Source organism: Nannospalax galili, unplaced genomic scaffold (genome assembly GCF_000622305.1).
Source record: "Nannospalax galili isolate Female #2095 unplaced genomic scaffold, S.galili_v1.0 scaffold161, whole genome shotgun sequence".
In the NCBI taxonomy this organism is placed as follows: Eukaryota; Metazoa; Chordata; class Mammalia; order Rodentia; family Spalacidae; genus Nannospalax; species Nannospalax galili.
Window position 1 is genome coordinate 1,647,719 of NW_008348586.1, and position 12,179 is coordinate 1,659,897.

At 38.0% G+C, this 12,179-nt stretch overlaps 1 protein-coding gene across 8 annotated transcripts in view; it reads left to right on the top strand.

The window, feature by feature from the left end:
- The window catches only part of Btrc (beta-transducin repeat containing E3 ubiquitin protein ligase), a 192,347-nt gene that overhangs the window by 62,532 nt on the left and 117,636 nt on the right, over nucleotides 1–12,179 (top strand). For 5 of the 8 annotated variants that reach the window (XM_029569621.1, XM_008845591.2, XM_029569620.1 and 2 more), the window contains one exon: nucleotides 4,282–4,389. The exons of the other annotated variants lie outside the window; for them this stretch is intronic. In XM_029569621.1, the coding sequence (XP_029425481.1) occupies nucleotides 4,282–4,389 (108 nt within the window). The remainder of the gene's footprint in view (nucleotides 1–4,281; nucleotides 4,390–12,179) is intronic. 8 annotated transcript variants of the gene reach the window in all.

The window sequence follows — 12,179 nt, forward strand, 5'->3', positions numbered from 1 at the left end:
TCATTAATTTCTGCTCTGATTTTTGTTATTTCTTCTCTTCTGCTGGGTTTGGGTTTCATTTGTTCTTGTTTTTCCAGGGTCTTGAGTTGCAGTGTTGAGTCATTTATTTGGGCTCTTTCTAATTTTTTGGGGGGGAGAGGGTCTTTTTTGAGACAGGTCTCCTGGTAGTCCCAGCTATCCTGGAGCTCACTATGTAGAGCAGGCTGGCCTTGAACTCACAAAGATCTGCCTGCCTCTTGCAGGGACTAAAGGCATTCGCTATAAACTCCCCTCTTAAGACTGCTTTTAAAGTGCCCAGAGGTTATGTTGTATTGTATTGTCCTTTTCATTGAATTCCAGGAATTCTTTTATTTCTTTCTTAATTTCTCCTTTGACCCTCTCGTTGTTTAGCAGTGTGTTGTTCAATCGCCACGAGTTCGTGTAGTGGCTAGGGCTTTGTCCGGTGTTGATTTTGAGCTTTATTGCATTGTCATCTGATAGAATGCATGGGATTATTTCAGTCTATTTGTATTTGTTGAGGATTATTTTGTGGCCCAGTATGTGATCAATTTTTGAAAAAGTTCCATGGGGTGCTGTGTCCCAGAGACCTGGTTCCTCCAAGGGGAATGGACCATAGAGGGGCTTATGGGAGCCATCTTGGGATGGAAGCCATGAGCCACCAGGAAAGGTGGCGGGTGTGGAGAACACGCACAGCAGACATGGAGAAAAAGATGGCTCTGGCATCTTACTGGTGTAGCTTACCCATGTAGCGAGAGGGACATTTACTTACGTGTTTTTATGAATCTGGGTGCACCAGAGTTTGGTGCATATATTAAGGATTGTGATATCTTCTTGGTTAACTGTTCCTTCGATAAGAATGAAGTGACCCTCCTTATCTCTTCTGATTAGTTTTACTTTGAAGTCTATTTTGTCAGATATTAGAATTGCAACCCCTGCTTGTTTCTTAGTGCCATTTGCTTGAAATATTCTTTTCCATCCTTTCACTTTAAGATAGTGTCTGTCCTTGAAAGTGAGATGAGTTTCTTGCAGACAACAAAGAGATGGGTTTTGTTTCTTAATCCATTCACCTAGTCTGTGTCTTTTGACTGGGGAGTTCAGTCCGTTAATATTTAAAGTTATTAATGAAAGATGAGTATTGAATCCTGTCACTTTTATTTCTGTTTACATTCTTGATATAGCTGTACTTTTCCAGACAGAAAGGAGATGGATTTTGTTTCTTTTGTTGTTGTTGTTTCTTAATCTATTCACTTAGCCTGTGCCTTTTGACTGAGTTCAGTCCATTGATATTTAAGGTTATTGTTGAAAGATGTATATTGGTTGCTGTCCTTTGATTGCTGTTTGTGTTCTCTGTCTGATTTTGTGTTTCCTCAGTTATACCCTTATTTATTTTCTTTTGTTGCCCCTGGGGTATAGTTGTTTCTCTCTCTGCTCTCTGTATTACTTCAAGTATTCTTTGAAGGACTGGTTTTGTGGACATGTATTCTTTCAGGCTTTTTGTGTCATGGAAGATTTTTCTTTCCCTCTCAACTATAATAGACATTTTTGCTAGGTAAAGTATTCTGGGCTGGCATCTGTTGTCATGTAAAACTGAGAATACCTTGGTCCAGGCTCTTCTGGCTTTCATAGTTTGCATTGATAAGTCAGCTGTAATTCTGATGGGCTTTCCTTTGTATGTGACTTGTTTTTCTTTTGCTGCTTTCAGTATTCTTTCTTTGTTCTGTACATTTAGTGTTTTTACTATGATATGTCATGGGGAGTTTCTTTTCTGATCCTATTTGGTGTTCTATGTGCTTCCTGTATTTGTATGGGGATGTCGTTCCTTAATTTCGGGAATTCTCTTCTACAATCCTGTTTAACCTGAAATTCTTCTCCTTCCTCTATTCCTATGATCTGTAGATTTGGTCTTTTCCTGGTGTCCCACATCAATTCCTTTCCTGTGTTTTTTAAATTTTTCCATAATCTTTGCTTGAGTGGTCCAATCCTTCAACCCTATCCCCCAGTGTTGATATTCTGTTTTCCGTTTCATTAATTCTAGTGATGAGGCTTTCCCCTGTTGTTTTAAATTGGCTTATTGAGTTTTGCACTTCCTTCTTCATTTCTGCCTGAGTTTTCTTCAATATTTCCATCTCTTTTGTGAATTCATTTAGAAGTTTATCTCTTTTCTTTTCGTTCTTTGATTTTTTTTTTTTTTTTTTGGTTCAGTGTTCTTTAAATTTGTTGAATTCCTTGATCGTGTTTATGATTGTTCTTTTAAATCCAGTGTTCTGGGTTATCTTTAAGGGGTTCTCCTTGTAGAACTCTTCTACAGGATTGGTGGAGTTTGGTGGGGACATAGTGTTTTGGCTTTCCATTTTATTATTCTTTTGTTTTGATTTTGGCATGTGAATTTCTTTTGTTGTTTATAATTCCAATATGAGAATTAAGTCAAACTATGCTTCTGTTTGTATTATCCAGGTGCCTAGATCCTTTCTTCACTGGTTATATAAAGCTGGTTGGTACAGGGTTCAGTTTCTCTCAGATTTAATTTGGAGGGAACTGATGGCTTCAGATCAGCTATTCAGAAGTACCCACAGAAGCCCAATTCAGGTTCCAGTCAGGTACCCTCAGGCTTCCTTCACCACATGGAGGCAGGATCTGGGTGCTCTCAGGCAGTCTACCCTCTCAGGTTGTCTGCTAGGATCTCAGCCTTCGCCTACCAAAGCCAGATCTGCCCTGGAGCCTTGGAAGGGGCCTCACAAAATCCCAGGTAGGGGAATGGGTATGGCACAATTAAGGGACACCTACCACCACATGGAGGCAGGATCTGGGTACTCTCAGGCAGTCCCCTGCGTTCTCAGCACTCTCCTGGCGGTCTGTTGAGATCAGAACCACTATACCACCTATGGAGGTCTGGAGGTCAGAACCCACCCTCTCAGGCTCCATTATTAGTTCTTTAAAGAAGAAAAAGTACCAGAATATCATCTCAAATTTCGTGCAGTTTTGTGTGTGTATGACATCCATATTTTAAAATATTTATCACTGAGTATGGTCAGTTATTTGGTATTTTAGCTATTAAATCAAAATAGTGCTCAAGCTAATGGGCAAAACTTCATCCTGGAATACTTTTAGAGAAGCATAAAGAATATAAAATCTGTTTTGCCATGCATAGCATCTTATGAAACTTAGCACAGCCTGGGGCTTAGTCAGTAAAGTGCTTGCTGGGCAAAACATGAGGACCTGAATTCAGTCTCCAGCATCCACAATAAAAACTGGACTCGGTGGTGTACACAGTGCTTGGGAGGCAGAAACAGGAAGCTCCCTGGGCTTACTGGTCACCCAGCCTAGTCTAATTAGCAAGCTCCAGGTCCCCAGACCTTGTCTCATAAAAACAAGGTTGATGGCTCCTGAGGAACACCATCCAAGGTTGACCACTGGCCTCTATACACTAGATATACACAGAGACAAACACATGTGCATGTGCACATGCATCTGTTACCCCCTCCCAAAAAAAACCATTTAAGCACAATAATACTAATTATTTACTCAGTGTCATTAGAAATTATAATTTCTACCCTCTTTCTTTTTGGCTATTGAATGCACTTTGTATTTACTTTCATCCATGCTTTTCTTGTTGAGAAGATTTTTGTACCATAGGCTCCTCTTTGCTTGTTGTCTCTTTTCTGTTTGAGTTCCTTCTTGCCTCACTCTTCTTTAACCAATCTGGAAAGATGATGAGGCAACTGCTAAGGTTGACTGTGCATTTTGGTTAATGAATAGCAAACTAATAGGATACATAAAACATATGAAACTGTGCAGAGTTAGCTGCTGTCAAAGCCCTAGGGATACAATAATTTTCTTTTTAAAAACGCTCTCTTGTGGTATTTTATATTCTGATTTACCATTCCTAATATTATAGTGCTATCATGAAGTTTTCTTTTCTACTTTAGTCTGTGAGTATTTCACCTTGTGGTGAATTTCTAGAAGACAGCTAAGACCCAAAAAGGAAATGAAATCAATTGGATTAAGTAGTACTTCAAATGTAGTCATAGAAAAATAGGTACAGAAATTTTATGAAATATTTGTAGTTTTGGCCTGCAATTTTTTTCTTCTGTTTTTTGGCTTCTGGTGCTCCTTTTGGGTTTCTCTCTGGGGTTAGAACAGTATATAATATATTTCTTGAAAATGTTTCTATCATAAAAGCCAGCTACATTTGGTATTGTAGTCAGCCAAGCTTGAGAGTTCTTGTAATCTGTGTCATCCTGTCTCATACTGTCCCATCTCATAGTTGTCCTCTCTCTGCAGTGCTCTATGCCCAGGTCTCTGTGGCTGGGCTGCTCCAGCCTGGCGGACAGCATGCCTTCGCTGCGATGCCTGTATAACCCAGGGACTGGCGCACTCACAGCTTTCCAGGTACTTTCTCTGTCTCTATGGGTTATTGGTGGGTGTGTTGCCTTAATTCATTAGTATATGCTCCTTGCCATCCTGTGCTTTACTTACAATCACCTCTTCATTCTGCCTGTACTTCACACCACTCAGTATTTCTTTAATGATTTAATTTTTAATGTAGATCCAGACTGATTCATTCTTAAAACATTTTTCTCCTAATTGGTTTGACAGGAGCATAACACAACTTGACCGTTCAGATCTAGTAGCATTGTTAAAGTGATCTAATTAAATAGCAATTCAGGATGTAGTGTTCACTCTACATAAAAGCCAGTTCATGAAATTAATTAATTACAGTCAGTTGCACCGGCATCTTATGCTTTTCTTATGATTACTACAAATCACTCTGAATAGGAGTGATTTGTTTTACTGTATTACTTACTATACATATGTGTATGGGTGCACACCCGTTTATCAGAACTGTGTATTATTTAGCTCTTGAATGTCTCTAGGTTCAAGGTGGGAAAGTCCTTAAGACCTTTGGACACAGTGTTCAACTTGTGACAGGGCAGTGGGTCTTAATGGATTGGTGGACTCTAGTTCCTCTCAGTCTTCCTTCAAGGCCAAGATGTCAGTTTAGTGATATAAGAGAAAATGGAATATTGTAAAAGAAAATGCGACAAAGAACTTGGCACTCACTGTTTTGATTAGGGTACCAGGCAGAAGTTTTCTTGATTTTCTTGGCAGAAGTTCTACCTGTTCACTTCAGGTATTTAGAATTTGTGTTTAGCATTTTATAGTAAATTTTCAGATTTTTTTTCTTTTTTGGCTTGTTTTTTGGTTTTGTTGGTTTGTTTTTAGAGACAAGATCAGGCCTTGTAGATCAGGCTGGCCAGGAACTCACTGTGATCCTCCTCCCTGAGCCTCTTCAGTGCTCGGATTCTAGGAGTGAGTCACTACACCCAGCTTTTTGTTTGTTTCTAACCTGTGTAGTTCATTCTCTGTTTAGAGGAAATTCAAAAACAAGCTTAAGTAAATATGAAGTTACTCTTGACTGAGCCTTAGAGAAGAATTAAATACTATTACTAGTCTTCAGGGGTACTGTTTTAGTGATGATCATGCTGGAGGCTTTCACTCTTCTTTGTACAGTTAAATGCTAATATCCCTTGCTTGTACTCTGAGACACAAATAGAGTAAAGCATGTTGACCCTAAAAACAGGCGAATCTTTTAAAATATAAATACTATGTCACTCACTAGGAGTATGGTCTTAATTTTTAAAAATTTATTTTTATTTTATGTGTACGAGTGTTTTTCCTGCATGTATATATGTGCACCTGGTGACCAAGGGCAAAGGCCAGATTTCTCTTTGGATAAAGCTGTTTCTTCACTACACAGGTGTCACAAACCCTTTGAGAATTTCTAAGATTTGTTGATCCTTGTGTATGTATAAGCAACCTTTTATTGAATAGTTACATATATATATGATTGTCATATTTACTTTCCACTGTGAAATGAGCAAGAGAGCTAGGAAGCTACATAATTCCTTTTGTAATCTCCCAAACTAATTGATTCTATGAAGGTAATGTGCAGGTAATAAAGACTATATAAAAGAGGGAACTGGACTGGGGTTATAGCTGAGTGTTGGGGCACCTGCTTCTCATGCATGGGGCTCTAGGTGCTATCAAGAGCACCACAAATCAAATCAATCTAAAGATGACCTAACCTCAGAGTTGGGATAAGGAGGAACAGGTAACTAATATTTAAGATCTGAAAGTAGGAATCATCTAGACCAGGAGACAGACTGAGAATATCTCACGCCTACTGAAAGGCTGGTGTAAAAGCCCTGAGGACAGGACTGGAGAGCTGGCACCCACATGGTGGCTACCAATGGTCTATAACTCCAGTTCCAGGGGATTTGACGCCCTCTTCATAATGTATAGTGCCGCTGGCCTCCCGTGGGCACTATACATTATGGGCTCACTTACATGCATGTAGACAAACACTCATACACATAAAATGAAAATAATTTTTTTAAAAATTAAGGAAAAAAGCCCTGAGGACAGATAAAGCATGAGTGCATTTAAGTGAAATTGTGTAGCATAAACAGAAAGGAGATGCTTATAAAACACCTTAGTAAGGAAAACCCAGAGGTCAATGTGTGAGGTGACTAGAGGGTGGACCCTAGCTCCAGATTACCTGGAATTGGAGCCTTGACTCTTTTATTTTCTAGGTATAACCGTAGTGCAAGCACTTGACTTCTCTTATCTAAATCTCCTTATCAAACAGCACCTATCTTAACAGGGTTAAATTAGTTGATTTATATTAAATTCCTTAACTTGGCAGATAATGATTTTTAATAGAAAAATAGAAAAATGTACAAAGGACTAGGTTTGGAGGCTTTCAACAACTATTTTTCATCTTGGTATAAAATAATATGTTACTAAGTACAGTTTTACTTTTCCTAATAAATGTCCCAGTTCTTTGGGGTTGCTTACTGTTGGTTCAGATATTGATGAGTACGAATATTTTTCTTTGCTTATCTTATAGGATCATTATCATGTCCAAGTGTTGAGATTATAGGTAAGAAACTCCGTGCCTGGCCAAACTTTTTTGTTTTTTTTTTTTGTCTTTTTGAGACAGGGCCTTCCCCTAGCCATAGCTGGCCTGGATTCACAATAGAGACCAGGCTGGCCTTGAACTCAGGGAAATCTGCCTGCCTCTGCCTCCCAAGTGCTGGGATTAAAGGTGTGTGCCACCACGCCCAGCTTAATGGTGACTTTATAATGCTACAAAAATGTTAGATGGGGCTGGAGAGATGGCTCAGTGATTAAGGGTACTAACTGCTCTTGCAGAGGACCTGGGTTCAGTTCCAGCACCCACATGGAGGCAAACAACCATCTGTAACTCCAGTTCTAGGGAATCCGATGCCCTCTTCTAACTTCCATGGGCATTGCATGACATAGGTGCACTTACATACATGCAGGAAATACACTCATACACATAAAAGTAATATTTTTAAAAAAGAAAATGTTACACATTTAAGCATATTTGACAATATTAACTCTGTGAGTTCAAGGCCCGCTTGGTCTACATAGTGAGTTCCAGGACAGCTGGGGCTACAGAGAGACCCTGTCTCAAAAGGAAAAAAAAAGTCACCATTAAAAATCATGAGGCAGAAGCAGTTAGATCTCTTTGAGTTCAAGGCCAGCCTGGTCTACATAGTTCCAGGCCAGCTGGGGCTACAGGGAGACCCTGTCTAAAAAAAAAAAAAAAAATCACATATTCTTTATTATGTTTGAAGTATTTTTTTCCCTCTACTTTCGTTTCCTGAGCTACAGGGTTTTTCAGCTAAACCTGGAGCTTGCAAATTTGACTAGCCTGCTTGTTCCAGGGATCCCCTGTGTCTGCCTCCCAGTGCTAGGATTACAAACTGGCAGCCACACCCACCCAGCTTTTATTTGGGGATCTGAGCCTGATCCTCACACCTGCAAGGCAAGCTTTTTGTTTACTAGCCATTTCTCCAGTCCCTGAAGTTTGAAGTTTTAAGACTGAACCATTCTTGCTGGCATGGTGGTTCACACCTTTAATCCTAGCACTTCGGAAGCAGAGGAAGGTAGATCTCTGTGAGTTTGAGGCCAGCCAGGGCTACATTGTGAGGAGTTGTCTAAAAAAAATAATAATAATAATAAAGATTTTAAAAGGAAAGAAAGAAGTGAAGATTCTTATGGCAAGGGGGAAGGAAGATCCAGGGAGTCATTTCTGAATTTGTTAGCGGTTCTTAGTAACTCAAATTGAAGTCACAGCATTGGGATGATTTGCTTGTTGACGTTTCTGACCACACAGTTTGAGCTAGGGACAGAAAAGATGCTGGAAAGGGGTACATTTACTTTGAACATATTTTTGCTTCCATCATTCCATTGGTTTATTCTGGAAAGTATATGCGTAATTAAGAGGATATCTTTTGATTAACAGTGAATTATTTTATGTATTTATTTACTCATCCTAAAAAAATGGTGATCTGCTTATCCATAATATTAAATGAGAATGAGTAGTTGAATGTACTTAAAGATGGCTGAATAATTAAGGTCTTTTTTTAAAATGTTTTATTTATTATTTTTATTTTATGTGTATGTGTGTATTGCCTGCATGTAAGTAAGTGCACCCATGTTGTGCAGTGCCTGCAGAGGACAGAAGAGACTGTTGGATCCCCTGGAACTTCAATTACAGACAGTTGTTAGCTGCCATGTGGGTGCTGGGATTCGAATCCTGGTCTTCTGCAAGAACAGTGTTCTTATCTGCTGAGCCATCTCTCCAGCCCCACAGTCTTTTATTTTTCTTTAAACATTGAAAGAGAAGAGGAATAAAATTCTAACACTAAGAATATAAGTAGATTCATAAGATCTCAAAATATTTTAGGTGTCGTAGCTCGTAAGTTTAGGCAAGTCTTTACATAAGTGAACCATATGGTATTTTAAAATTAGCTAGGGTCCCTTGAAATTGTGGGGAGTTGACTTCAGGAAGAGTCTGTGTTTTATTGCTTATAAATAATTAGACATCTATTAAGTCACCTACAAAATGAAATGTTAAAATGGAATAGTACTACGAAAATTAAGAAATATTCAGTACACATACATATCTACCTATTTTGGAAAGCTTCATTTTATCCTTGAAAATTTGGTGAAATATGAATTATCATAGTAAAGGTAAGTTAACAATTATATCCTATAAGGAAAATTATACCTTTTCAAGCCCTAACTGATACATATGAATAATTTCAGTGCAACACAATTTCTATATAATTTTTTTGAGGTTTTTTTCTTTCATCTATTAACATTTGACATAAATTTATCCCAGTTGTATCTCTTCAGTGTCTTAAAGATAATTTTGTTTTGTGGAGAAAATTTTTTCCTGCTTAATACAATTTGTTTGTTGTGGAATATGTAAAGTTTTCACAAAATCAATAAGAAAGCATCACTCAATCCTTCTCGCTCTTTTTTTTTTCTTTTCTTTTCTTTTTTTTTTTTTGACTTTTTGAGACGGGGTCCCCCTGTAGCCCCAGCTGGCCTGAAACTCACTAACTCACTGTGTAGCCCAGGCTGGCTTTGAACTCCCAGAGATCCACCTGCCTCTGCCTCCTGAGTGCTGGGATTAAAGGCATGTGCCACCATGCCCAGCTATAATCCTTCTCTTTTAAGTGTATCATTATTGGGCTGGGGATGTAGCTCAGTTGGTAGAGTGCTTGCCTATCATGCATGAGATTTTGTATTTGATCCCCAGCAAAACCAGATGAGATGACAAATGCTCATGATCTCAGAAGAATCAGATCTTCAGAATCATCCTCAGTTACATAGCAGGTTCCAGGCCAGTCTGTCTCCAATAATAATATTAATATTAATATTAATAATAAAATGTTATGATAGTATTATTATAGTCTAATATTAATATAATATTGCTAACATATTTGTTTTCATTAGTCTGGAATGGCTTAACCATGCATGTATGCATATGCACACATAGGCATGCATAAACATAATAGTTTTTATTTATTTATTTATTTTTACTTTGTTTTTGTTTTTGGTGTTTTTGAGACAGGGTCTCCCTGTAGCCCCAGCTATGTAGACCAGGCTGGCCTCAAACTCACAGAGATCCGCCTACCTCTGCCTTCCAAGTGCTGGGATTAAAGGAATGTGCCACCATGCCTGGCTAATAGTTTTGTTTTTAAATGGTTTGATTATTACCATTATAATGGTAATAATATTACCATTATTAATTATAGAATTAAAAATCTATTATTAGTTCTAGAAAATATAAAGAAGGGGCTGGAGAGATAGCTCAGCAGTTAAGAGAACTGACTCTTACAGAGGACCTGGGTTTGGTTCCCAGCATCCACATGGTAGCCAGCAACCTCTTCAAGTCCAGTTCCAAAGGGATCTGATGCACTATTCTTGACTCCATAAGCATTACATGCACAGGATGCACTTACATACATGCAGGCAAACCATTAATACACATAAAATAAAATTTAAAAGCAGCCGGGTATGGTGGCACATACCTCTAATACCAGCATTCAGAAGGCAAATCTGTGAGATCAAGGCCAGTCTGGTCTACATAGCCAGTTGCAGACAACCAGAGCCACAGAGGGAAACCCTGTCTCAAAACAAAGAGACAGAGGGGGTGGGAGAAGGAAAAAGAAAAACAAAGAAGCAGAAAGAAGAAAAACAATATGACGTCCTCATGGATACTGCCATTTTATTGATGTCAGTGCTTCTGAATTTCACATATAGCATGCTTGCAGAAATTCTCATCTATCAGCAAGTAAATCTGATGATATCAGCCACTCTATCGTGTGGACAGTTGCTTATATGTTCTTAGGTTGAACAAAATTTGAGCCTGACTTTTATCCCACAACTGTTTTCCTCTCATGTAGTTCTGAGCTATTTCAAAATTTGCCATTCCCTACAGTGAAAGTGAGTAGAGGATTCCCACTGTTTCAAAATAACAGCATTTGATCAAGCTCTTATGCACCTCTGTCTTTGTATGACCTAATCATTACACCTGGAGGACTCTACCTCAAACACCCATCTACCTCTATTCTTTCTGCCTTCTGACTTTTACTGTCTGGATAACTCCTAATCTTTAAGAGATTAAGCTCAGGTTAAGCTAGTATAAAAACCTTTCTTGATCTTTAACCCTCTTCCTCTCAAGCTGCTTAGAACATTGTGCCCAGAAGGTACAGTAGCAGCAACATGCTGCCATAGCACAAATAGGCTGCTGTAATTGTTTATGTCTTTGTCTTTTTCTTCTATTAGACTGTCACTTCTTTGAAGGTTAGGCTATGTTTTGTATGTTTTGTCCATTTCATTTTTCCACTGTTAATTATAGTACTTCAGTACTTTTGCTGAATTAATGGATGAGTAGATTTAGATCATTTGAAGAAAACTGTGAAATTACAAATATAGGGTAGGAAAAGAAATTATTGCTGATAGTCCTTTCACATACAGATGTTCTGTGTTCAGAAAGAAATGATTAACAACAGACATTTTTTTTTTTTTTTTTTTTTTTTTTTTTTTTTGGTCTTTTTGAGACATGGTCTCCCTGTCCTGGAACTCACTATGTAGACTAGGCGGGCCTTGAACTTTCAGAGATCCACTTGCCTCTGCCTCCTGAGTACTAGGATTAAAGGCATGTGCCACCACGCCTAACAACAGACATTCTAAACATCACACATTTGCACAGCAAAAAGAAAAATATGTTGAGTCTGATTTATGGGTAGTCCTCAAATTTTAAATATTTGGCTTTTATACAAGTCACAATGATGATTCTCTCTGATTTGCATTCTGTATGCTATATTTGTACTTTTGCTCATGAACATGCACATTTCAAGCTATTAAAGATGGGCAGTGCTAGCTAGCTAACAGTTCAGTTTCAATATCATCTTTTTAAAAATTTTTTAATTATTTATTTAATAACCACATACTTAGAAGAAGCATTTCATTACAACAGCATTGACATATTCAATAACAATTTTCTGAGCTAAGATGTATCTCTTTCAAAATTGGCTATAAATTTTAGGTTTACAGTTGAATTATTACAGTTATACAATATTGTACTCAGTATAAACCCTATAAGACATAAAATTAAATGAGGTTTTAACCTTTAAAAAAGAACTCCATTTCATTATTAAAATACACAATTTCATACAGAAAAATTCATTTTCAATGCAATTGACATTAAGATGTTGGCACATGCGTTTCTAATCTCTATATATCTGATTATTACTAGTCACAGTCGGTTACTTACTGAGCTTCTTGGCATT